The 27,571-nt window shown below is 40.9% G+C and overlaps 1 protein-coding gene across 1 annotated transcript in view; it reads left to right on the forward strand.

Moving 5' to 3' along the window:
* The window catches only part of CNTNAP4 (contactin associated protein like 4), a 281,129-nt gene that overhangs the window by 20,497 nt on the left and 233,061 nt on the right, over positions 1–27,571 (forward strand). The window contains exon 2 of the mRNA XM_005691816.3: positions 24,633–24,743. Within this exon, the coding sequence (XP_005691873.3) occupies positions 24,633–24,743 (111 nt within the window). The remainder of the gene's footprint in view (positions 1–24,632; positions 24,744–27,571) is intronic.

The raw sequence follows: 27,571 nt of genomic DNA on the forward strand, positions 1-27,571 counted from the left end.
TGAGTTATAATAAAAAATGATTATTTATATTTATTTTTACTCAACCACAGTAATATATTTTATTTATTATGCTGCACTTAAAAAAAAAAAACAGGACCTGTTCCTTCAAATGTGCATATTATGAGTTATTTTACAAAGGAAACAGGGAATTCTTGATTTCAGTCTATCACTTCAGCTTCCTCCATGTTAACTGAAATCCACATTCTCAGGCTATGAAATAATTGGTTTTTATCCCTTAAAATTTTCAACATTTATTAAACAAAAAGAAGCCAGGAAATTTATGAGAAATAGGTAGATAGATAGGCGGATGATACATAATTCTTCACTCTGCTAATGGTTATATGTAATCTTCCAGCATGCTGTTTTCAGATTGCTTTACCCAGACTCCAAATAACTTGCCATTTCTTGTTTTGTTTGGCATTTGCAACATATAAAACTTTCTGCTTTAAATATTTCTTTTAAAATATTATTCACACTACACAAGACCTGATACGTCAGATTCTAACCTAAAAGCCAGAGATCATGTCTGATCTTCTGTCCCCTCCTCTTCAGATGAGATTCGTTACCTTTTCTGATAACCTGTAGTCAGAAACCCTACAAGACACTCTGATTTCTCGGCTGCCTTCACTAATCTGTTCGAGTGGTCACAAATTGCTAGTTCTTCTTTCGTCAGCATCTCTGCACCCATACCTTTCCTTTTGTTTTCCTGTCACAGCCAGAAAGGTGGAGCCTTTTCCCTGACACTGTGGGGCTGAGCATTTAGATGGGGACAATAGACGTGTGAACACAGAATTTCAATGTGTTAATTACTGCGCAAGAGTCTTACACAGAGGGCCAGGAGGACAAGGAGGACACTCAAGCCCAAAGAGGTCAGCTAATGGCTCTTTGTATAGAGGCCATTCCGAGCTGACGGTCTCAGCAGTGGCACAGAGCAATGAACCTGAATAGAACTGCTAGTTTAATCAAAATATAATAGTCTAGTTTAACCAAGATGTAATCATTAAAATGTAATAGTCCTGGAGATTTCATATGAAGAAGGGTTGATGGGATGGGGGCAAGTAGAGTTGAAACGAATTTGGAATGAACACTCCCAGTATCCTTCGTGATGATCAGATGGTTTAGATTACCCCATTCAAATGTGTGTGTGGCGGGGTGGGGAGTAGGCAGGGAGGCAGTGCTGGGAGGCAGCCAGAGCCTCAGTTCTAGCATCCAACCAAGTGGTGAAATCCATCAGAATCCGAAATCAAGGCAGAAAACTAGTAAGTGTAGCGACCACATCCTGGAGGTAATGAGGTGGTTGTAGCCATTTGCTCTCCAAGGGCCCTGCTGTCTGCATGGATATTGGCCAGCTGGCTTGTAAACCATCTGCAGGATCACAGTCCCATCAGTGGGGTCAGTTTCTGATATGCAGACCCTCAGGTCTTCTCAGCAAAGGAAGTGTGCCTGGTGGGCATTTAAATACTGGTGGGGGAGAAATAGGTAGAGCTGAAATGATATCCCAGTGAAGGTTTGCTACACCGATTCCTCTTTCCTGATTGTGACTCAGTGATCTCTAGAGCCTGGGTAGAGAGTTTATTTTGTTTTGCTTTTGGCCACTCTGCGTGGCTTGCAGGATTCCCTGACCAGGGATAGAACCTGGGCCTCCGTCAGTGAGAGTGGGGAGTCCTAACCACTGGATCGCTGGGGATTCCCCTGGTTCAGTTCAGTTCAGTCACTCAGTCATGTCCCACTCTTTGCGACCCCATGGTCCAATGAACACCCAGGACTGATCTTTAAGGATGGACTGGTTGGATCTCCTTGCAGTCCAAAAAACTCTCAAGAGTCTTCTCTAACACCACAGTTCAAAATTCATCAATTCTTCAGTGCTCACTTTCTTTATAGTCCAACTCTCACATCCATTCATGACCACTGGAAAAACCATAGCCTTGACTAGATGGACCTTAGTCGGCAAAGTAATGTCTCTGCTTTTTAATATGCTGTCTAGGTTGGTCATAACTTTCCTTCCAAGGGGTAAGCTTCTTTTAATTTCATGGCTGCAATCACCATCTGCAGTGATTTTGGAGACGAGAAAAATAAAGTCAGCCACTGTTTCCACTGTTTCTACTGTTTCCCCATCTATTTCCCATGAAGTGATGGGACCAGATGCCATGATCTTCGTTTTCTGAATGTTAAGCTTTAAGTCAACTTTTTCACTCTCCTCTTTGACTTTCATCAAGAGGCTCTTTAGTTCTTCTTCACTTTCTGCCATAAGGGTGGTGTCATCTGCATATCTGAGGTTACTGATATTTCTCCCAGCAATCTTGATTCCAGCTTGGGTTTCTTCCAGCCCAGCGTTTCTCATGATGTACTCTGCATATAAGTTAAGTAAGCAGGGTGACAATATACAGCCTTGATGGACTCCTTTCCCTATTTGGAACCAGTCTGTTGTTCCATGTCCAGTTCTAACTGTTGCTTCCTGACCTGCATACAGGTTTCTCAAGAGGCAGGTCAGGTAGTCTGGTATTCCCATCTCTTTCAGAATTTTCCACAGTTTGTGGTGATCCACACAGTCAAAGGCTTTGGCATAGTCAATAAAGCAGAAATAGATGTTTTTCTGCAACTCTCTTGCTTTTTCAATGATCCAGCGGATGTTGGCAATTTGATCTCTGGTTCCTCTGCCTTTCCTAAAACCAGCTTGAACATCTGGAAGTTCATAGTTTACATATTGCTGAAGCCTGGCTTGGAGAATTTTAAGCATCACTTTACTAGCATGTGAGATGAGTGCAATTGTGTGGTAGTTAGAGCATTCTTTGGCATTGCTTTTCTTTGGGATTGAAATGTAAACTGACCTTTTCCAGTCCTGTGGCCACTGCTGAGTTTTCCAAATTTGCTGGCATAGTGAATGCAGCACTTTCACAGCGTCATCTTTCAGGATTTGAAATAGCTCAACTGGAATTCCATCACCTCCCCTAGCTTTGTTCATAGTAGCAAAAGAGTTCCAGAAAATCATCTACTTCTGCTTTATTGACTATGCCAAAGCCTTTGACTGTGTGGATCACAACAAACAGTGGAAAATTCTTAAAGATATGGGAATACCAGACCACCTTACCTGCCTCCTTAGAAACCTGCATGCAGGTCACAAAGCAACAGTTAGAACCAGACATGGAACAACAGACTGGTTCCAAATAGGGAAAGGACTACGTCAAGGCTATATATTGTCATCCTGCTTATTTAACTTAGATGCAGAGTGCATCATGCGAAATGCCAGGCTGGATGAAGCACAAGTTGGAATCAAGATTGCTGGGAGAAATATCAATAACCTCAGATATGAAGATGACACCACCCTTATGGCAGAAAGTGAAGAGGAACTAAAGAGCCTCTTGATGAAAGTGAAAGAGCAGGGTGAAAAAGCTGGCTTAAGCTCAACATTCGAAACGTGAAAATCATGGCATTTGGTCCCATCACTTCATGGCAAATAGATGGGGAAACAATGAAAACAGTGACAGACTTTATTTTCTTGGGCTCTAAAATCACTGCAAATGTGACTGTGGCCATGAAATTAAAAGACGGTTGCTCCTTGGAAGGAAAGCTATGACCAACCTACACAACATATTAAAAACCAGAGACATTACTTTGCCGACAAAGGTCCGTCTAGTCAAAGCTATGGTTTTTTTAGTAGTCTTGTATGGATGTGAGAGTGGGACTGTAAAGAAAGCTGAGTGCTAAAGAATTGATGCTTTTGAACTGTGGTGTTGGAGAAGATGCTTAAGAGTCTTTTGGACTGCAGGAGATCAAAGTCATAAATCCTAAAGGAAATCAGTCCTAAATATTCATTGGAAGGACTGATGTTGAAGCTGAAACGCCAACACTTTGGCCACCTGATGCTAAGAGCTGACTCATTTGAAAAGACCCTGATGCTTGGGAAGACTGAGGGAGAGAGGAGAGGGGACAACAGAGGATGAGATGGTTGGTTGGCATCAGCGACTTGATGGACATGGGTTTGGGTGGACTCCGGGAGTTGGTGATGGACAGAGAGGCCTGGCGTGCTGCGGTTCATGGAGTCACAAAGAGTCAGACACGACTGAGCGACTGAACTGAACTGAACTTGCTTTTTCTATGATCCAATGGATGTTGGCAATTTGATCTCTGGTTCCTCTACCTTTTCTATATCCAGCTTGAACATCTGAAATTTTGCTGTTCACGTACTGTTGAAGTCTGGCTTGGAGAATTTTGAGTGTTACTTCACTAGTGTGTGAGATGAGTACAATTGTGCGGTAGTTTGACCCTTCTTTGGCATTGCCTTTCTTTAAAATTGAAATGTAAACTGACCTTTTCCAGTCCTGTGGCCATTGCTGAGTTTTCCAAATTTGGTGGCATATTGAGTGCAGCACTTTCACAGCATCATCTTGTAGGATTTGAAATAGCTCAACTGGAATTTAATCACCTCCACTAGTTTTGCTCGTAGTGATGCTTCCACTTGACTTCACACTCCAGGATGTCTGGCTCTAGTTGAGTGATCACACCATCATGGTTATCTGGGTCATGAAGATCTTTTTTGTATAGTGCTTCTGTGTATTCTTGCCAACTCTTAATGTCTTCTGCTTCCGTTAGGTCCATACCATTTCTGTCCTTTATTGTGTGCATCTTCGCATGAAATGTGCCCTTGGTATCTCTCATTTTCTTGAAGAGATCGCTAGTCTTTCCCATTCTGTTGTTTTCCTCTATTTCTTTGCACTGATCAGTGAAGAAGGCTTTCTTATCTCTTCTTGCTATTCTTTGGAATTCTGCATTTGTAATGGGTATATCTTTCCTTTTCTCCTTTGCCTTTTGTGTCTTTTCTTTTCTCAGCTATTTGTAAGGCCTGCTTAGACAACCATTTTGCCTTTTTTCATTTCTTTGTCTTGGGGATGGTCTTGATCCCTGCCTCCTGTACAATGTCATGAACCTCCATCCATAGTTCTTCAGGCACTCTATCAAATCTAATCCCTTGAATCTAGTTGTCACTTCCACTCTATAATTGTATGGGACTTGATTTAGGTCATACATGAATGGTCTGATGGTTTTCCCTACTTTGTTCAATTTATATCTGAATTTGGCAATAAGGAATTCATGATCTGAGCCACAGTCAGCTCCTGGTCTTGTTTCTGCTGACAAAGAGCTCCATCTTTGACTGCAAAGAATATAATCAATCTGATTTCTGTATTGACCATCTGGTGATGTCCATGTGTAGAGTCTTGTGTTGTTTGAAGAGGGTGTTTGCTATAACCAGTGTGTTGTCTTCGCAAAACTCTGTTAGCCTTTGACCTGCTTCATTTTGTACTCAAGTCCAAAGTGCTGGTAGCATAATGAAGTCATTAAAGTAAAGATGTTGAATAGGAGAAAAAAAAAAGTCTATAAAGTCTTCAGCAAGAAATTTACATCCTCTGACCTTCAGTTCCCAATCTAGAAAATGGAGATAATATCTTCCTTACAAGGTTGTTGTGAGAATTTAACAAGGCTAAGACATTGTATGCAATATAGGTAACTATTATTATTATTAGCAGTTTTCTCTAGAGGGCTCCAGTTAAGATATCCTTGGTACAGCATCATGGATCAGTTCATCCTATTAATGCCTTAGCTGCTACTTGCAAGGTCACTTTCTGGTAGATTAGATGCAATGACATGTTAGCAAAGTATCTATCTGAGTGACGGGTCAAGGAGAGGATGTCTTTTATTTTGGAGTGATGATGGTAGGAACAGGTAACAAATACTTGGTCAACTCAACAGCATTTTGTAGGAATTAATATGAAAATGATAACTTATTCACATCAAAACAAAGTAAAAACTATATACCATTTTTTCCAATTCCAGAGAAAGAGGAGTAGAAAAATACAAAAATTAGCATTGAAAAGAGAAATATTTTGAATGAGACTCTTGAGTTTTGTCTGTTATGGGAATCACCAGTTTTTAAGCCTGGTAGTCTTGAAAAGCAACATGACACATCATGACCATTTGTAATACTATCATCATCCTTTTAAGTTGCAAGGATCATTTTAAGCCAATTTTTCCCTCCATTTTCAGGTTTCTCCAGAGAAACAGAACCAGTAAGATGTGTGCATATAGATTTATTCTAAGGAATTGGCTCATGTTTAAGCTAATTAAGTACTATAGTCAAATGACAAATATTTAAAGATTTTTTTCAGTTCAGTTCAGTTGCTTAGTCGTGTCCGACTCTTTGCGACCCCATGAATCGCAGCACTCCAGGCCTCCCCGTCCATCACCAACTCCTGAAGTCCACCAAAACCCATGTCCATCAAGTCGCTGATGCTATCTAACCATCTCATCCTCTGTTGTTCCCTTCTCCTCCTGACCCCAATTCCTCCCAGAATCAGGGTCTTTTCCAATGAGTCAACTCTTCGCATGAGGTGGCCAAAGTATTGGAGTTTCAGCTTCAGCATGAGTCCTTCCAATGAACACCCAGGACTGATCTCCTTTATGATGGACTAGTTGGATCTCCTTGCAGTCCAAGGAACTCTCAAGAGCCTTCTCCAACACCACAGTTCAAAGGCATCAATTCTTCGGCACTCAGCTTTCTTCACAGTCCAACTCTCACATCCATACATGACCACTGGAAAAACCATAGCCTTGACTAGATGGACCTTTGTGGGCAAAGTAATGTCTCTGCTTTTTAATATGATATCTAGGTTGGTCATAACTTTCCTTCCAAGGAGTAAGCGTCTTTTAATTTCATGGCTGCAGTCACCATCTGCAGTGATTTTGGAGCCCAGAAAAATAAAGTCAGCCACTGTTTCCACTGTTTCCCCATCTATTTCCCATGAAGTGATGGGACCAGATGCCATAATCGTAGTTTTCTGAATATTGAGCTTTAAGTCAACTTTTTTGCTCTCCTCTTTCACTTTCATCAAGAGGCTCTTCTTCTTCACTTTCTGCCATAAGAAGTTGTATTTTGAGGCCAAAAGTAAATCATGATAGGATTTCTAACTCAAGATGTAGGTCGTATATCTAAGATAAAATTAGCAATTCTAAAAGTGGTATTTGCAAATAATATGTGTGTTTGTAAACATTTAAAGACCAAGAAGTAAATGAGTTGCCAGTAAAACTCATTAGTTGTTAACATCATGGTTTAGTTACGAAAGAATGTTATCAGGATGTTGGCAGGGTTACAGTAATTTTAAAGAGATGAAAGATGCATCCTGTGGTCTCATCGGAGACTTGGAATCCTCTCCCAACTCCCATGCTTACTGGCAGAATTACCTTGCAGCTGAGGCCCTCAGTTTCATGCTTGCTGTCAGTTTGGGGATGTTCTCAAGTCTTGGAGACCTCTGTATGGTAAGAAACACGTGACAGTGTTCTGGAGGACAGTGGAAACAGTTTTACTTATTTCAGGTCCTCTCTGACTTATTTGTATCTTTGGCCTTTAAGACTTTTTGAAAGGCTTCCCTGATTAGGTCGTACTCACCTAGGATGTAACTTAAAGTTAACTAAATTAAGGATTTTAATTAATTACATCTGCAGGATTGCTTCTGCTTATAATGTAACCTAATCACAGGAGTGATATCCCATATTACTAGGTTTTCACAGGTTTTGCCTGCAGTCAGGGAGGGAGGGGGGTGAGGATTTACAAGGTTCTTCACCAGGCTGGAATTCTGGGGCCACCTTAGACTCTGTCTACAGAGTGGCTCACCCATCTGGCCCTGGTGGTCATGCTGAGATGCTACCTGAGATCAGGGGCGGGGAAGGTCCACGTGTCCTCGAAACAGTGATGGTTCTCTGGTGGGAGTGTAGTCTTGTTGGAGTGTTCCAGAACTTAGAACTGGAATTGTCCTGTTTTCCCATTGAGCTGACTTACACCTGCTCAGCCAGTTTTTAAGGAAGCTGCCAAAAACGGTGGAAATCAACCCCGGAGGCCAGCCAAGCTCATCCCTGGTTCAATTATGAGATCAAACACAATAATCTCAGCCAATGAACTGGAAATATCCTCCATCTAACTTTATGTTAGCATTCAGAGAAGCTTATTGTTTCTAGTCATCTTCGTCTGTCCTCCGCCCCCACTGGCCTGCCCCTTAGTTAGAAATAGCGGTTTATTAAAATAGCTTTGTGGACTCACCTATTAAAATGCATTTATCTGCCAAAAAATTTATCACTGTGAAGGACTTGAGCCTTCATCTTTAAGTGTGATATTTTGAGATACAAATAACAACTCTCAAAATAATTTGGTAATAAAATGGAGTATTTGTTCTGAAATGTCAGAATATCATCTAATATGACTTGAACAGGAACTGAAGTGAGGCTTACCCAATTTTCCCTCCAGGAATCAAAGTCTGAAACATGGCAATTTCAGGTTGAAAATAATCAGTTAATGGAAATAGCGCATACTCAGGAGGTCATCATTGCTCTGACTTCACTCGTGTGTGAGGTAGCCGGGCACAGCGTGAATGCCCCGAACATTCTAACTACATCATCAGAGATGTCTAAATGAAGAGATGCCTGTGTCCTCTGAATCCTTTCCACTTTCCTTATGAATCACGGCCGCTCAATTTCTGCATCATTTGGTCTTAAATTCTATTTTTCTGGATTAAATGAAGCAAAGGACTCTAAAATTCAAGAGATATAAAGAAAAATAGGGCCTTTTGGAACTTTAAAAATTATCCCTTAATAGAAAAACAGTGCATCCCAAGAACATTTAACTTCCTTTTTAGGTTAATAATTCTGTGCCAGTTTTTTTAGAGGGACGCTAACAATGTGATTGGACATGTTAAAGGCTGCCCTCTCTTTCTCTTTCTTAAGGGTTAATTCTTAACAATAAGATTTTTGTATGAGATAGCCAGCTAAATTTTATTCAGTTCCAACTCTAGAAATGTTTGAATTTATAATTTTATTTATTTACTGATTTTTGGCTCTGCTGAGTCTTTGCTGCACGTGGGCTTTCTCTAGTTGCATCAAGCCGGGCCACTTTCTAGTTGTGGTGTGCGGGCCTCTCATTGTGGTGGCCTCTTGTTGCCAAGCACGAGCTCCAGGCACACAGGCTCCAGGAGTTGGGCCATGTGCGCTCTGTAGTTGCAGTTCTTGGGCTCAAGAGCACAGGCTCAATAGTTGTGGTGCATAGGCTTAGTTGCCCCATGGCATGTAAAATCTTTCTGGACTGGCGATCAAACCCCTGTCTCCTGCATTGGCAGATTCTTCATGGAAGTCCAAAAGTTTTGAATTTATACTAGTAATTATTTAAGGTAGCGATCACAGTTACACAATACTTACTATATACCAGCTACCAATATTCTTGATATGCTGACATGTAATTCTCAGAAAGCTTACCTTAGTACTATCATCCCCATTTAAAGGTGGAAAGAGGCAGTTTAAATAAAGTGCCTAAGATCCTTCAGTAACTGGTAGAGACGGGACTTGAGCCCCTGGAGGATGGCTGTGAGGTTAGACTTGTCCTCACTATGCTGTGCTATGTTCTGGGTTCTGAAAGAGGTGATGGGTAACTCATGGTACTGACCATTCACTTTCATCCCAACAGGTGGAGACCTAGATCACCTGAAAGGTATCCTAGTAGAAGCCCAGTCAGGTTAGGGAGGGACCCTCCTGTGGGATGGGAGGAATGGTGGTTGAGGAGGGGTTTCACAAAGAATGGGGAGCTATGGCTGAAACCTGGAGAAGAAGCAGGCACTCACAATGAAAAGAAGAACCTCTTTCAGCTTTGTGTATTGAAGAGATGGTTAGGATAATATTCCAAGTGACTTTGGGAATGATACAGTCTTGTTATTGTTGTTCAGTTGCTCAGTCACGTCTGACTCTTTTGCGACCCTATGAACTAGAGCAAGCCAGGCTTCCCTGTCCTTCATAATCTCCTGGAGCTTGCTCAAACTCATGTCCATCAAGTCGGTGATGCCATCCAACCATCTCATCCTCTGTCGTCCCCTTCTCCTCCTGCCTTCAGTCTTTCCCAGCATCAGGATCTTTTCCAGTGAGTCAGGTCTTCACATCCAGTGGCCAAAGTATTGGAGCTTCAGCTTCAGCATCAGTCCTTCCAATGAATATTCAGGACTGATCTCCTTTAGGATGGACTACTTTGATCTCCTGGCAGTCCAAGGGACTCTCAAGAGTCTTCTCCAACACCACAGTTCGAAAGCATCAATTCTTCAGCACTCAGCCTTCTTTACAGTCCAACTCCTACATCCATATATGACTACTGGAAAAACCATAGCTTTGACTATACAGACCTTTGTAGGCAAAGGTCCAGTCTTATCACTCTCAAATTATAATCACACACGGGGATTCCATTATTGTTAACTCCAATGGCTTACTCAAAATAGAAAGTTTCATCATCAAAGCAGTATATGTGTGTCACTACACCAGATTCAAAACTACCTTTTAACAGTCTCTGGGAAATGTTTTGAATCTGAAAAAAAAAATCACATTTTTGATTCTACACCTACAGTTTGGCAATTGTGGTAGCTAGGACAGTGGCCTTTAAGGGATGTCCACCTCCTAATCCCTGGAGTCTTTGAATTTGTTACCTTACAAAGTGACTGGCAAAGGGACTTCATAGGTGTGATTAGATTAAGGCTCTTGAGCTGGTGACATTATCTTGGATTATCCAGTTGGGTCCAGTATAATCACAAGAATAAGCGTAAGAAGGAGACAGAGGAGTCAGGAAGAAGATATGGTGATGCAAGCAGCGAACAGAGGGCCACGCACAGTGCAGTCGGCCTCTGCAAGCTGGGAAGGGGAAGGAAACAGATTCTCCTCTAGAGCCTGGGGAGGAATATCACCCTGCTGACACCTTGACCTTAGCTCAGTGAAACTAATTTTGGCCTTCTGACCTCCAGAACTGTAAGCTAATACATTTGTGTTGCTCTAAGACACTAAGTTTGTGGTCGTTTGTTACAGCAGCAACAGCAGTCTACTACAGTGGCCATTCCTCTGCCTCTATTCCTGGGCTGTGAAAAGCAAGTTGTTTGCATTAATTTGAGTGTCACTCCAGAGTCTTTATATGAACCTATTAGAAAGAAAGAAAAAGATGGAAGAAAAGTTCTTTACACTAAACATCTAAACCTATTTTCTTTTAAAGACTCACCTTCATTGCCATTTGACGTTAGTTGTTCTATCATAGGTTTAAAGGCAAGTTAATCTATATTGTTTGGAATAAATCGATGAAGATTCACATAAACTCCTACGTATGAGTTCACTTTGCCTACATTGCAGAATCTGTGTATGAGCAAATGTAGGCAAAACTTCCTTGGGTTTATTTATATGTGATACTTTCTAAGCCTCTCATCACTTTTCTTGCTTGACTGTATGTTGTATGTTGAGATTGTCAACAGCATAAACCTCATGTCAGTGAACATCATTTTTACTTTATTTTTTCCAACTGTGCATTTTTAATCTTACATGAGAATTTTTTGACTGGGCTTTCTTTCATTAATTCAAAGCATACTTTATCGTATCCATGTTACGCACCTATTAATGTTCTAAAACTCTTCCACCTCCATTCCAAAAAAATCCAAAATTTATGAGAGAATCCTTTATAGCTCTGTTTTAAACCTAGTGTATTCTGCAATCTATTATTTGAATGATTTTGAATTTTATACCTGCTTAAAGCTTTTCTCTTTAAGTCGTTTTTTAGTCATAAGTCACTTCTGAAATTTAGACTTGGTCATAAAAGGAATGAATTTGAGATATGGTTACAAGTCTTAAATCTATTTATTGTAATAGAGAAGAAACTTTTACATTCTATTGCAAGTTAATCACTAAAGGGATGTTGCCTGTAAGCTTAAATTATACATAAGGGCCCTTCTCTGGTGCCCGTGCCCCTAGGTAAAGTGCATTAAGCTAAAATATCCTTGTTTAGCTCACAGGAAACATCTTGACCAGGCCCGCCAGTAAATGAGAGCAGAGAGGAAGAAATTAACACATCCCCTTGGAGGCTGGCCAGAACCAGGAAAAGTTTGATTTTACTTGTGCACTTCTTGGAAGAAGCCTGAATTCCATCAGGCAAGGTGGTTCTCTGGGACATGAGTCCACCATCTTTTCGGTCTGCCAGCTTTTCAAATAAAGTTGCTATTCCCCACCCCAGCAACTTGTCTCTTTATATACTGGCCTATTGTGCAGCGAGCAGGAGGCACTTAGGTTCAGAAACATCATCATGGTGTCACATGTGGTCACTCATCTCTCAGTAAAGGCTTGTGTTGTGCACAGATTCCTAGAACTCTGATACCGTCTCTACTTTTTAATTATTTCTTCCACCCCTTCACCTTTGGATGGTTTTGTTTGGTGAATTTGTAGGTCTCCTTGTCCTAATATCTGGACTTCAAATAGTTGCTATTAAACCTCTAAAATCAATCAGCCTCTGGCTGTGCTGTCATTAAAAGTTAACTGCCTCCCCATTAATCCATTAACTGGGAAAGCTATTCAAGGCTATAAGTTGGGGTATGTAAGCCAATGTTTGCCTCCAAGTGAAAGTTTATCCTATTAACATCAAAGAGTATTTATATATACATTATATATATATATATATATATATACCTAGACATATATGTGCATATATATGTATGTATATGTATGTGTATATATATGAGTATGTATATATAAATCACCCATGGCTTATGTAGAAGAAAATGCATAGAAACTTACAGGCTGCTACCAGAAATGAATTCCTGAAAACCAGAAAATCATTTTTGTCTTTGACTCAGCTCTAGAAAAAATACTGATAAATATTTACTTGTTTTGAGTTGCAGCAATATGTTATTTTTTAGATTTAAGCCACTGATTGACAAAGTTAGAAGCTCATGCTTGTCTTATATCTAACAGTGGTATCCTCAGTGAATGTTAATTTTCATGTCAAAGACAGATCACTATACAAGCTGAAGAATTTAGCAGTGATCTATACTCAGTGGTAGCTAATTGAGTTGAAATGTTATTTTAGGTAACGATGAGAGAAAAATCAGGATAGGCCCATATTTTGTCACCTACTCTTATGAAAACTTATATTTTATTCATGCCCAGTTGTATCATCACTACTCCTTAAAATTCCTTTTTTCTTTTTTCTCACCAGAATGTCACTATGTGGTAGCTGCCTCCACACACTGTCAGTTGACATAGTTACACAGGGAGAAAGGGATGGGGTGTGATACCACAGCCATTTCTTCAACCTTTAAATAGCTTTATGAAACAGTACAAAAAGCATAAAGAAATTTGCAAAAGGAACAAAGCTCTCCATTGGATAGAAATTAATTTGCAAGTCTATTTTAGCGGTTTCCAAATTAGCATGGTCCTGGCTAAACTACACCGCAGACAAAGCAAGTCATAGTGACCTGGAGTAGGGCAAGTCGTGGGCAAGTTATAAACCTCCCTCCGTGATTGTATTGGATTGGCCAAAAAGGTTGTTCAGATTGTTCCAGAAACCGGTTTTTGGTCAACACAATACTCTGTAGCTAGGATGAATTACTGTAGGTGCATGTTCCATAAAAGTGATATATATATATAAACTCAAGAGATTGATGCTACTTTTCAAACATAAACTGGGTCTTCTGTAAATTCTTAGGATGGGCTTCTGTGGCTTTTCTTTGATGTGCTGAGTGAATGCTTAGGGTGGTTACAACTGTGAAGATGGACCTGCGGAGCTGGGAGGACCTCATTGACATGGAAATCAATGAAGGCCACCGAAATGAGAAAAAGCACAGACTTTTTTTTTTCCAATTAATTAATTTTAGTTGGAGGATAATTACAAAATTATGATGGCTTTTTCCATACATCAACATGAATCAGTCACAGGTATACATGTGTCCCCCCATCCTGAAACCCCCTCCTACTTTCTTCCCCATCTTATCCCTCTGGGTTGTCCCCATGCACCGTCTTTGCGTGCCCTGCTTCATATATCAGCCTTGTACTGGTCATCATTGCCATCATTACATGTGGTGATATACATGTTTCAATGTTATTCTCTCAAATCATCCCACCCTCACCTTCTTCCTCTGAGTCCAAAAGCCTGTTCTTTACATCTGTGTTTCCTTTGCCACCCTGCATGTAGGATCATCAGAACTGTCTTTCTAAATTCCATATATATGTGTTAATATACTGTACTTGTCTTTTTCTGATTTACTTCACTCTGTATAATAGGTTCCAAGTGCATCCACCTCATTAGAACTGACTCAAATGCATTCTGTTTTATAGCTGAGTAATATGTACCACAACTTCCTTATCCATTTGTCTGCCGATGGACATCTAGGTTGCTTCCATGTCCTGGCTATTGTAAACAGTGCTGCAATGAACATTGGGGTACACGTGTCTCTTTCAATTCTGGTTTCCTCGGTGTGTATGCCCAGCAGTGGGATTGTTGGGTCGTATGGCAGTTCTATTTCCAGTTTTTTAAGGAATCTCCACACTATTCTCCATAGTGGCTGTACCAGTTTGCATTCCCACCAACAGTGTAAGAGGGTTCCCTTTTCTCCACACCCTCTCCAGCATTTATTGTTTGTAGACTGTTTGACGATGGCCATTCTGACCAGTGTGAGATGATAACTCATTGTGGTTTTGATTTTCATTTTTCTATAATGAGTGATGTTGAGCATCTCTTCATTAGTTTATTAGCCATCTGTATGTCTTCTTTGAAGAGATACCTGTTTAGGTCGTTTGCCCACATTTTGATTGGGTTGTTCATTTTTTCTGGTATTGAGCTGCATGAGCTGCTTATATATTTTGGAGATTAATTCTTTGTCAGTTGTTTTGTTGGCTATTATGTTCTCCCATTCTGAGCGCTTTTCACCTTGTTTATAGTTTCCTTCATTGAGAACACAGACTCTTCATTCAGAGCTTGCTATAGCAAGGGAGTCAGCTACCATCACTTGTGTTCTACAGAGACTCAAATGCTGGCAAGGGGTGAGGGAAAGGTTTATTGTGAAAAACAAACACACAAAAGAAGGCATCAGGTATGCTTTGATTGCAAGCTGTTTGCCGGGGGAAGCTTTAGACACAGTAATCAGGAATGAGCCATCCTATGTGATTGATTAGGTGTACATATTTCAGTTCCTCTGTATTTGGCAGAGATTTATCCAGTCCAGGTATCTCAGTGGTAAAGAATCTGCCTACCAATGCAGGAAACACAAGAGATGCAAGTTTCATCCCTGGGTTGGTAAGATCCCCTAGAGGAGGAAATGGCAACCTGAGCCAGTATTCTTGCCTGGTTAATCCTCTGGACAGAGGAGCCTGGCAAGCTACAGTCCATGGGGTTGCAAAGAGTCAGGCACAACTGAGCAATTGAGCACACATGCACACAAGTTGGAAGCAGGTACACAAATTGGAAAGCTGTAAGGTATTTACCAAGCGTTGGCTATTTGGAGCCAATTGCTACAGCAGTTACTGTTGGTTTCCTGAACAAGCTACTGAGGATAGTAGGTTGGCTTCTGGGCTGGTTGCTACACATTATGAGTCAGAAGTTCTATGTTTGTACATAGTATGGTCATTGTACATTTGTATATTCAGTCTCTCATTGGGCAGGAGTGGTCATCAGGGTCTGGATACTGTGTCATGCTAGGGCAGGAAGATGGGACTCCTTCTGAAATCCTGAAACTGGACCTGAATAATCTGTAGAACTAACTCAGGTTGGACTTATGGTTAAAGAACAATATTGTATTCTCACTGTGGGGATGAAAGCTTGCCTTGTACACAGTATTTTTGATGTATGTCAGCATAATTCCACACTTTTCCTAAATTAGTCCATTATTTCCAACTTCAACTGAATGACAATTTCAATAATACAGATTGGAATAAAGCATTTTAAAGAAATAGATTTCTTGAAGGGAAAGGCATTCCTAACCCTCAATCTGTCCATGGAATGTTTGGATTCTACTGTTTTCTGAAATGACTGAGATGCCAGTGTCGCTAAAGCTCCCAGTGGAAGGTCTCACTTCTGGTATATGGAAAGTTTCTGAAGATATTAAGCATGTTTCCTACCTGTCTTTTTCTGTCCTGTCCTATCCTTCTGTAGTGAGTATTCCCATGGGAAACGTGATTCATCAGGAGGCATGCAACTGATTTTGGCAGGTCTTCCAAATAACAGAGAAAGTTGTTTTACTCAGTGGCAACTAAGCTGAATGTTACTGAAAATCAGCCCTATTTTTTGCAAGTATACTTTAGATTACCAGTTTCAATAGTGTGTGCCTCAGAACAGCAGCTCTGTGACTTTGGGTAAATTGTTTAACTATTGTGTCCCTTTCTCCTCAATTGTACAATGGAGTTAATAGTATCAAATGGTATAAGGTATTTGTCAGTATTTAATACACAGACATGGCTTCCCTGGTGGCTCAGAGGTTAAAGTGTCTGCCTGGAATGCGGGAGACCCTGGTTCGATCCCTGGGTCGGGAAGATCCCCTGGAGAAGGAAATGGCAACCCATTGCAGTACTCTTGCCAGGAGCATCCCATGGCAGGAGGAGCCTGGTAGTCTACAGTCCATGGGGTCGCAAAGAGTTGGACATGACTGAGCGACTTCATTTTCACTTTCACTTTCAATACACAGACAGCACCAAGAACGTAAGCAGCCAATAACATACACCTATTATGTTAGTACAGATTGTATTGCACAGAGATTAAGAAAATTGATTTACTTTTATTAAAACCTAAGCAGCTTTTACTTACTTATAGAAATTATGAAATAAAGCCCTTTGTAAAATTAAATTAAATTACTATCAATTAAGCTATATTAAAATGCTTTCAATATTAGCTTGAATCTGTATTTGTAAGAGGCTATGAAAATGAAGAGGAACTAAAAAGTCTCTTGATGAAAGTGAAAGTGGAGAGTGGAAAAGTTGGCTTAAAGCTCAACATTCAGAAAACGAAGAATCATGAGCTTCTAACTTTGTCAATCAGTGGCTTAAATCTAAAAAATAACATATTGCTGCAACTCAAAACAAGTAAATATTTATCAGTATTTTTTCTAGAGCTGAGTCAAAGACAAAAATGATTTTCTAGTTTTCAAGAATTCATTTCTGGTAGCAGCCTATAAGTTTCTATGCATTCTCTTCTACATAAGTCATGGGTGATTTATATATATACATACTAATATGTTAAAGCTCCACATTCAGAAAATGAAGATCATGGCATCCAGTCCCATCACTTCATGGGAAATAGATGGGGAAACAGTGGAAACAGTGTCAGACTTTATTTTGGGGGGCTCCAAAATCACTGCAGATGGTGATTGCAGCCATGAAATTAAAAGACGCTTACTCCTTGGAAGAAAAGTTATGACCAACCTAGATAGCACATTCAAAAGCAGAGACATTACTTTGCTGACTAAGGTCCGTCTAGTCAAGGCTATGGTTTTTCCAGTGGTCACGTATGGATGTGAGAGTTGGACTGTGAAGAAGGCTGAGTGCCGAAGAACTGATGCTTTTGAACTGTGGTGTTGGAGAAGACTCTTGAGAGTCCCTTGGACTGCAAGGAGATCCAACCAGTCCATTCTGAAGGAGATCAGCCCTGGGATTTCTTTGGAAGGAATGATGCTGAAGCTGAAACTCCAGTACTTGGCCACCTCATGCGAAGAGTTGACTCATTGGAAAAGACTCTGATGCTGGGAGGGATTAGGGTCCGGAGGAGAAGGGGACGACAGAGGATGAGATGGCTGGATGGCATCACAGACTCAATGAACGTGAGTCTGAGTGAACTCCGGGAGATGGTGATGGACAGGGAGGCTTGGCGTGCTGCGATTCATGGGGTCGCAAAGAGTCGGACACGACTGAGCGACTGAACTGAGCTGATTGAGCATATTCATATACACAGTTTGCCAGAGATCTAATTTATCGTTGTCTTTGTAATGACAATGGTAAGCTCTCTCACAGTAAGGAGTAAACAGTATGTTTTCTGAGATATTGGCTTGAAAGCTGTAGATTTGTGTGTCATTGTGTGTGTGTGTGTACATGCATGCACATGAAAATGTTTCAACAGAAAGTAGGTGCTTTTTTCCCTTAGAATGTGCGTGTGCGTGTGCGTGTGCGTGTGCTCAGTCACTCAGTCGTGTCCAACTCTTTGAGACTCCAGGGACTGTAGCCCGCCAGGTTCCTCTGTCCATGGGGATTCTCCAGGCAAGAGTACTGGAGTGGGTTGCCATGCCCCCTCCAGGGTGAATGTATATTCTAAAATAATTATGTATGTATAGTAATAAATATGTATAGATATGTATATTCTAATATAATTCTCTAAATATGTGAATCAAAACAAAAAAATGAAAAAATTAACAAAAAATTCTGTAATTACAAAAAGACAAAATTATAATATTTATACATTTCTCACTATATAACAAGTTTAATGTGGAAATTCTAATATGACTATGAAAAGTTGTATAAAGAGTAATATAATTTTGAAAAAGCATGGATTAGTAAGAGTGATGTTCATTTCTCCCTCTGATAGAAAAAAACATAAATTAACCAAACATACCTTGCTACCCTTTTGATTTGTAGACGCCTTCCCCCTTGATGACAGTGTTTCTAAGTTTCACTGGTGACTGAAGTCTTTCACGCTCTCCTGTGCCCCTTTTGGGCTTCCCTGGTGGCTCAGTGGTAAAGAATCCTCCTACCAATGCAACAGATGCAGGTTCAGTCCTGGGTCAGGAAGATCCCCTGGAGAAGGAAATGGCAACCCGCTCCAGTGTTCTAGCCTGGGAAATCCCGTGGACAGAGGAGCCTGGTGGGCTACCATCTTTGGGGTCGCAAAGAGCTGGACATGACTGAGCATGTCCACATATAAGTAATGCCATACAGTATTTGTCTCAGGGGCCTTCAAGGGTTTCCCTCATAGCTCAGATGGTGAAGAATCTGCCTGCAATGCAGGAGGCCTGGGTTCAGTTCCTGGGGTGGGGAGATCCCCTGGAGAAGGGAATGGCAACCCGCTCTAGTATTCTTGCCTGGGAAATCCCATTGACAGAGGAGCCTGGCAGGCTGCAGTTCATGGGGTCACAGAAGAGTTGGATATGACTGAGTGACTGAGCACATGAAATTATACCACATATGTACACGTGAATAACACATGTCACATGTTTATATAATATAAATATAATATATAGTAGTGAATACATGTATATTAATACATATGTAATATGTGAATATAAATATATTTCCACATAAATACATAAGCCTATATTTCTGTGGATAAATGTCTACAGCTCTCCTCAGCTTGGAAACAGTATCCTCTCTCTCCCGTCTGTCTGTCTCTTCTCCTGGCCCCTGCTAGGGCCCAGCACTTCCTCCCTCTTGCCTCACCTGGAGGCTGTGCCCTATGCCACTGCCTCCTTGGACTCTAGAGGTAGTGAGATAGGGTGCTTTCAAGAAGGAGGCGGAGCCTTTAGGGGGCCATTCCCAGGGCCTACCTAAGAAGGCCATATAATAAGTCTATGCCATCAGTTAAACCTATGATTGATGGCCAACTTAGCATTTATACAGGGTCAGCTTGCATACACTATATATACATGTACATTTTGTAGTACACATATGTATATTGTAATATATGTATGTCATGCCTGTACATATATGCATTATAGTTGTAAATACAATTATATATTATATGCATAATTTATATATATAATAAATGCATGACAATTTAGTATAACTATACTGTGCTATATATTATGCATATATGTTTATATACATATGTATATAAGTACAAATATTGTACATATACACATTCAGTTCAGTCCAGTCGCTCAGTCGTGTCCGACTCTTTGCGACCCCATGAATCGCAGCACACCAAGCCTCCCTGTCCATCACCAACTCCCAGAGTTCACTCAGACTCACGTCCATCGAGTCAGTGATGCCATCTAGCCATCTCATCCTCTGTTGCCCCCTTCTCCTCCTGCCCCCAATCCCTCCCAGCATCAAAGTCTTTTCCAATGAGTCAACTCTTCGCAGGAGGTGGCCAAAGTACTGGAGTTTCAGCTTCAGCATCATTCCTTCCAAAGAAATCCCAGGGCTGATCTCCTTTAGAATGGACTGGTTGGATCTCCTTGCAGTCCAAGGGACTCTCAAGAGTCTTCTCCAACAGCACAGTTCAAAAGCATCAATTCTTCGCAACTCAGCCTTCTTCACAGTCCAACTCTCACATCCATACATGACCACAGGAAAAACCATAGCCTCGACTAGACGGACCTTAGCCGGCAAAGTAACGTCTCTGCTTTTGAATGTGCTATCTAGGTTGTCATAACTTTTCTTCCAAGGAGTAAGCGTCTTTTAATTTCATGGCTGCAATCACCATCTGCAGTGATTTTGGAGCCCCCCAAAATAAAGTCTGACACTGTTTCCACCGTTTCCCCATCTATTTCCCATGACGTGATGGGACCAGATGAGATGTATATAATACATTGTTGCTGCTGCTGCTGCTGCTGCTGCTGTGGCTGCTGCTGCTCAGTCGCTTCAGTTGTGTCTGACTCTGTGCGACCCCGTAGACGGCAGCCTACCAGGCTCCCCAGTCCCTGGGAGTCTCCAGGCAAGAACAGTGGAGTGGGTTGCCATTTCCTTGTCCAATGCATGAAAATGAAAAGTGAAAGTGAGGTCGCCCAGTCGTGTCCAACTCACCACGACCCCATGGACTGTAGCCCACCAGGCTTTTCCGTCCATGGGATTTTCCAGGCAAGAGTACTGGAGTGGGGTGCCATACTAATATATAACTATATGTATACTACATACATATAGCATTTATGTACATATATTACATTTGTACTTGGTGAAGGGACCAGATATTAGGATGATCTGATGTAGTGTTTAAATATATCATGGTCTCATCACAAGGAGATGAGCAAATTAACCAAATTCTGTGTCTCAATTTTACCTCATCTGTAAAATAATATTAGTATCTCAAAGAGGAATGGTAAAAATGGTTGATTCGCTGAAGAAGGGATAGGCTACCTACTCCAGTATTCTTGGGCTTCCCTTGTGGCTCAGCTCGCCAAGAATCCCCCTGCAATGCAGGAGACCTGGGTTCAATCCCTGGGTTGGGAAGATCTCCTGGAGAAGGGAAAGGCTACCCACTCCAGTATTCTGGCCTGGAGAATTCCATGGGCTGAATAGTCCATGGGGTCCCAAAGAGTCCCACAGAACTGAGTGACTTTCACTTCACTTCACACATGTGAAATGGTGCTAAGTTCTTAGCAGAGTGCTCACTGAACACGTGTGTTCATTATTATTAGTTCTATGTGAGGATAACTTTAGAATATTTTACTGCTAAACGAACATACCACAGATTGTGGAGAAATGTATATACTCATGCAACCACAACTCAGGCCAACAGCTAGAACTGTAGCTGACACTGAAGCCCTCGTCCATTCCCCGCCCCCCAACCCTGCCGCACCCCTGCTGATCCCTTTCCCATATCACGTGCCCTTCTCCCCCAGATGGGATAAACACCCCTTCTCTTAGATTAATCTCATTCTTTTTAAGCTAAAAATAGAACAGTATTGATTCTCAATTTATGGTGGCAAAAACAAATGTGCAATAAGTGTATGCCCTCTAGAGTGATTGCACTAGAGAGTCATTTTACATCTGAAGCATTGAGTTGAATCTGCATAATTGACTGTGAATTGCAGTGAAACAGCCTAGCTTTTGGGGGTCACATTTATACCTGAATACTGATAGTGATTCACAGGTGATTATAGTTTCGGTTGACACAACACCCACACATGCACACACCCCATATATATATGTGCTCATTTATGCACGCAAACACGTACATCATAGTTCCCACAGCATACGGAAGCATTTTGGTTGTTGCTTGAGTATAACACTTCACGGATTGTTACGTCTTTTTATGTCTACATTTCTTAACACTTGAATTACAACTAGATTGACAGTGTCAGTACTTAAGCGGATCAATAGAAGGAACTCTGGACTATCAGTCTGTTTTAAGAGTTAAAGAATTTAAGATGTGAAAGAAGAAAAAGTGGACTTTAAATGAAAATGAGACAATCCTAAAAAATGAATGCTCTCTTTAGCAAATTCTTTTGAAAAGCATTCAAATGTTAAGTTGGTAAATTTTTACTAACCACTTATACTTTAAACCTTTAACTTGAAGGAAAAGTTTATATTTCAAATAGCAGCACTGCAGAAATATATTGTAGTTTGAATATTTAAGCAATAAAACTACTAGTGACAGTTAAAAAAAACTATGTTCAAACTGCCTAGACTTCATAAAATTTCACATGAATCTATGTAATTCCTAGATTTAAATTAAAATGTTCGTTGTTAATTTAAAAATTGTGACAATAATCCTGCATGGTTTTTAATTACCAACATATGTTAAATCCTAAATATAAGAGAAATATTATCTGATAAGAGCAAAAATGGCTACAGCTTAGTAATTGTATAATATGAAAATCTGCTGCTGCTCCTGCTAAGTCACTTCAGTCGTGTCCGACTCTGTGCGACCCCGTAGACGGCAGCCCACCAGGCTCCCCTGTCCCTGGGATTCTCCAGGCAAGAACACTGGAGTGGGTTGCCATTTCCTTCTCCAATGCATGCAAATGAAAAGGGAAAGTGAAGTCGCTCAGTCATGTCCAACTCCCAGCCACTCCATGGACTGCAGCCCACCAGGCTTCTCCGTCCATGGGATTTTCCAGGCAAGAGTACTGGAGTCGGGTGCCATTGCCTTCTCTGATGAAAATCTAAAGACTGCATGAAATGAAGAGTTAGCTGAATAAAATGTCAACATAAGACTATTCTTACACTTTTCCTTACTGTTTGTACCTTCCTTTTTATTGGCTATGTGACATACATAATAGAATAGATAAGAAGACATGTATATATGTATTTCATATATACCCTTATATACCTATTGATATATACATGTATGTATGTGAATGTACACACACACACACACACACAAACACACACACCCTGCCTTCCTTCAGAAGTGACCATTGTCTTGAATTCTGTGCTTTTCATTTCTTTGTTTTTTAATAGTATTTTCCTCATCACATATGTCCCTAAATAATGTTGTATTTAACTTTGCTTGTTTTTAAGATTCTCAAAACTATCAGCATATATTATATGGTCTTCTATAGCAATTTTTCCATTAAAATTTTTATTTCTAAGATCGCACCTTTTTGTTTTTTCTTTTGGTGTCCGTTGGTGTAGTTCCTTTTATTGCTGTATGTTATTCCATTGTGAAAAGTACTATAATTTATTTATCTCTTATTTGATCAGTAAATGTTCAGATTGTCAGTTTTTGCTGCTATGAGCATTGTTGCTAGAAATTGCACACGTATCCCTGTGAATAAATACAAGAGTTGCTCTAGGTTAATGCTCCCCAGCGTTTTCCTGATGGCACACAGTTAATACTGCTACTGCTGCTAAGTCACTTCAGTCATGTCTGACTCTGTGCGACCCCATAGACGGCAGCCCACCAGGCTCCCCCGTCCCTGGGATTCTCCAGGCAAGAACACTGGAGTGGGTTGCCATTTCCTTCTCCTATGCATGAAAGTGAAAAGTGAAAGTGAAGTCACTCAGTCGTGTCCGACTCTTTGCGACCCCATGGACTGCAGCCTACCAGGCTCCTCCGTCCATGGGATTTTCCAGGCAAGAGTACTGGAGTGGGGTGCCATTGCCTTTTCCGACAGTTAATACTAGCATTTGTATAACACTCTTATCGGGCGGCTCTACTGAGGCGGACATACATATCAGTGGGGTCGATGGGCCATGGGAAGCAGAGGTTCAAAATATGCAAGCTGATGATAAATTGTTTTTTTTTTTTTTTTTTTTTAAAGTAGATTCTCATGTTTACACTCCCACTGGCAGGATGTTGGAGCTTCTCTTGGCCCACATTGTCTAGACCATCTGGTGTTGTCAGATGAATTAAATCTTGCTGGCCTACTGTCTGTGCAGTGAAAGTGAAGTCTCTCAGTCCTGTCTGACTCTTTGCAACCACATGGACTATAGCCCACCAGGCTCCTCCGTCCATGGGATTTTCTAGGCAAGAATACTGGAGTGAGTTGCCATTTCCTTCTCCAGGGGATCTTCCCAACCCAGGGATCAAACTCAGGTCTCCCGCACTGCAGGCAGACACTTTACGGTCTGAACCACCAGGGAACCTCTGTAAAATAGTATCTAATAGTAGTGTTAATTTACGCTTTGAGTTTGAGCATCATTTTAAAGTGGTTCTGTGCTGTGAACTCTCTGTTCTGGTTTTGTGTCATTTATTCCTAGTGTGTTTTCTAACTGATTTGGAAGGAGTTTTTTTTCTCCTTATTTTTTGTTTTGTTTCCCTTCATTTGCAACACTAATTGTAAACTGTTCGGGAAATACTTTGTTCATGCTGTGATACTTCTCTTCACTTCACCTGTCTTTTGACAGCTCTAAGTTCTTAATTTTAATGTAGTTAAATAATATACATTTATTTGTGTAAATTAGGTATACTGATGAGCTATTTTTGTTTCTTATTTAAGTAAACTGTTTCTACCTCAAAAGACTATTTTATAATTTCTATGTAGTTTTCTTTCTCTATTTCCATATTCTCCTGTCTTTATATTCTTTTTCTCTTATTGAGTGTTTACTCTATATAAGCACTGGGCATATTGTTAGGTTTATTTGTTTTATTTTCTTTACTTGTTTTATCTATTGAATCCAAGTAAGCTGTCAGCAGGCTACTAACCTGAAGGTGGAATTTTTCCTTTTGGCAGATAATTGTGATGACCCCCTGGTGTCTACCTTGCCTCAAGCATCATTCAGCAGTTCTTCCGAGCTCTCTAGCAGTCATGGTCCTGGGTTTGCAAGGCTAAACCGAAGAGATGGTAAGTCTGCTTTTTCTGCTCTGATTGGTTCATGATGAATCTCATTCACCTTCCATTCTCTTTTAGTAAAATCATTGTTAAGTGATACATTGTAAAAGGAAGTAAATTATAAAAGGAAGTAAATTTCTAAATAAGCAAATGGCAGAAACTGATGGGTTTTACATGACATTTGGGATTGGTTCTGGAATGGCAAAGGGATGCACCTATTTAAAAATCTTGCATCATCATTTTAGCACCCAAAGAATTGAATTCCTTCAATCTGGTGATTTTTAAAAATGTATCTTATAAAATAAACTTTTCTTTAAAATTTTTATTTTTAATTGAAATATGGTTGATTTACAGTACAATTTTAGTTTCGGGTGTACAGTATATTGGTTTGACATTGAAACACACTTTGAAGGATCACCATGTTAAGTCTAGTAACTAAGATATTACAGTATTATTAACCATATTCCCTATGCTGTATATTATATCCTATGACTTATTTATTTTATAAATGGAATTTTGTACCTCCTAATTCCCTTCGCCTATATTATTCATTCCCTCCACCTTCCATTCCTTCTGTGGCAACCACCTCTTTCTTTTCTGTCTCTGTGGGTCTGATTTCATTTTGTTTGTTTTATAGATTCCAGATATAAGTGCAGTCATACAGTTTTGTCTTTGTCTGACTTACTTCACGTAACATAATGCCCTCTAGATTCATCTAAGTTGTCACAAATGGTAAGATTTCACTTTTTAATGAAAAATAGATACTCCATTGCATATGCATATACTACATCTTCTTCACTGATTCATCTACAGAGGACACTGGTTGTTTCCTTTACTTGGCTATTGTAAATAATGCCGCAGTGAATGTAGGAGGGCATATATCTTTTTCACGCTTTTATTTTCTTGGGGTAAATACCCAGAAGTGAAGTTGCTGGACTTTATGGTCGCTCTGTTTTTAATTTTTGAAGGAACCTCAGTGCTGCTTGCCATAGTAGCTGCACCAGTTAACAGTTCCACCAACAGTGCCCCAGGGTTCCCTTTCCTCTGCATCTTCCCTAACATTTGTTACTGATAGTTGTGATGTCTTGCCTTTTGGATTATAGCCATTCTGACAGGTGTGAGGTATACTTCATTGTGGTTTTTATTTACATTTCCCTGGTGATGAGTGATGTTGAGGCATGTTGTGGCTGGGCCCACCACTGTGGGTGAGCTGGCAGGAGGGGCTGACCCCCACCTGGCTGGCTGTGTGACCTGAGGTGCATGCGTGTTGTGGACCCACTGGTGGATGTTGTTATTATGCGTATGTGCTCAGTCGTGTCTGACTCTTTGTGACCCCATGCACTGTAGCCCGCCAGGCTCCTCTGTCCATGGGATTTCCCAGGCAAGAATACTGGAGTGGGGTGCCATTTCCTCCTCCAGGGCATCTTCCTGACCCAGGGATTGAACCCTCATCTCTTGCATCTCCTGTACTGGCAGGTGGATTCTTTACCACTGTGCCACCTGGGAAGCCTGGATGCTGGTGCTCCTTGGCACTAATGGGCTAGGGAGAGGATTCCAAAATGGCACTTGCCACTGCTGGTGTAAGCTCAGTAGAAGGAGATTCCAAAAATAGCCACCAGTGTCTCATTACCCAGGGGAGTCTCAGCTGCCTCTTGTCTCTGTGGGAGGCTCTGCAAAGGCATCAACTGAGTCTGACCCAGGTGCCTTTCGAACCACTGCCTCTCCGCTGGGACTGTGCATATGTGAGATTTTGCACACATCCTTTAAGAGAGCAGTCTCTGTTGTCCATAGCCCTCTGGCTCTTCCAAACATATGCCCTGTTACTTTTCAAAGCTCGACTTCTGGGGCCTCATCTTTTCTGTGCAGGATTCCTGGGCCAAGAGCCCTATATGTGGCTTGGACACTATGCCCCTTATGGTGTGCTGGGGTCCACCCTCGGTGGATCCAGGGAATTCGAAGCGGGGACGGCGTCGGCGAGGAAAAAACTTATTTATTTATTAATATAAGATTAGATTAGGAAGAAATAGTGTAGTAGGAAAATTAAGTGGAGAAAGAAGGCTGAATAACTTGGCTTACCAGGAAGGCCAATAACATTCCAGACAAGGAGCTTGCACCATCTACGTTGGGCCACCGGCGCCCACTTGAATATCGGGGGGTGCCCCGCCTTGGGCTCCCCCTCGTGTGGACCTTAAAAGCCAGGACAAGTAAGTAGACATGGTGAGCCGCCCCGCTCCAGATGGGAATTCAGCCTGAAATTAGAGTAAAGAGGAGACACGAGGGAAACCAGTCCAGCAACTGGCTCCCTCCCCTGTTGTCTAGAAAGGCCGTTTATACCTTTTTTTGTACATAGAGATCAATGGGTAATACAAAATTATGCAGTGTTAGCAGTCCAGACTCTTAGCAAAACCAGGCTTTTCTCTCTGTGTACCTAATTGTATACACAAGTCTTAGGTGATTTACATCATCTTCTGGCCAAAAAGGGCCAATTAACATTTTACAGCCTTTTTTTCTGATAAGGGTTTGTCAACCAGAAGACTTATTTGTGTTGATCTTCCCAAAGTCTGGTGCCACTCTCAGAAAGCACTAAATAAAGTTACATTCTTACATAGCAAGGACACAAGAGGAGTGCAGTGATATATATCAAAAGAAGTAATTAACTCAAAAGTCTAGTGTTGCTAACATCAAAACTACTATATATCTTTTTCTACATCCCGTTTACATTGATTAACATCCTCCCAGGTGCCTAAAAGATAAAGAATATGGAGGCCTGGCAGCAGTCATTGAGTCAACAGTGAAAACCCTCTACCAATATAATTTTTAACTCTTTAGAAAAGGCTCTG

The sequence above is a fragment of the Capra hircus genome, chromosome 18 (genome assembly GCF_001704415.2).
Source record: "Capra hircus breed San Clemente chromosome 18, ASM170441v1, whole genome shotgun sequence".
Taxonomy (NCBI): Eukaryota; Metazoa; Chordata; class Mammalia; order Artiodactyla; family Bovidae; genus Capra; species Capra hircus.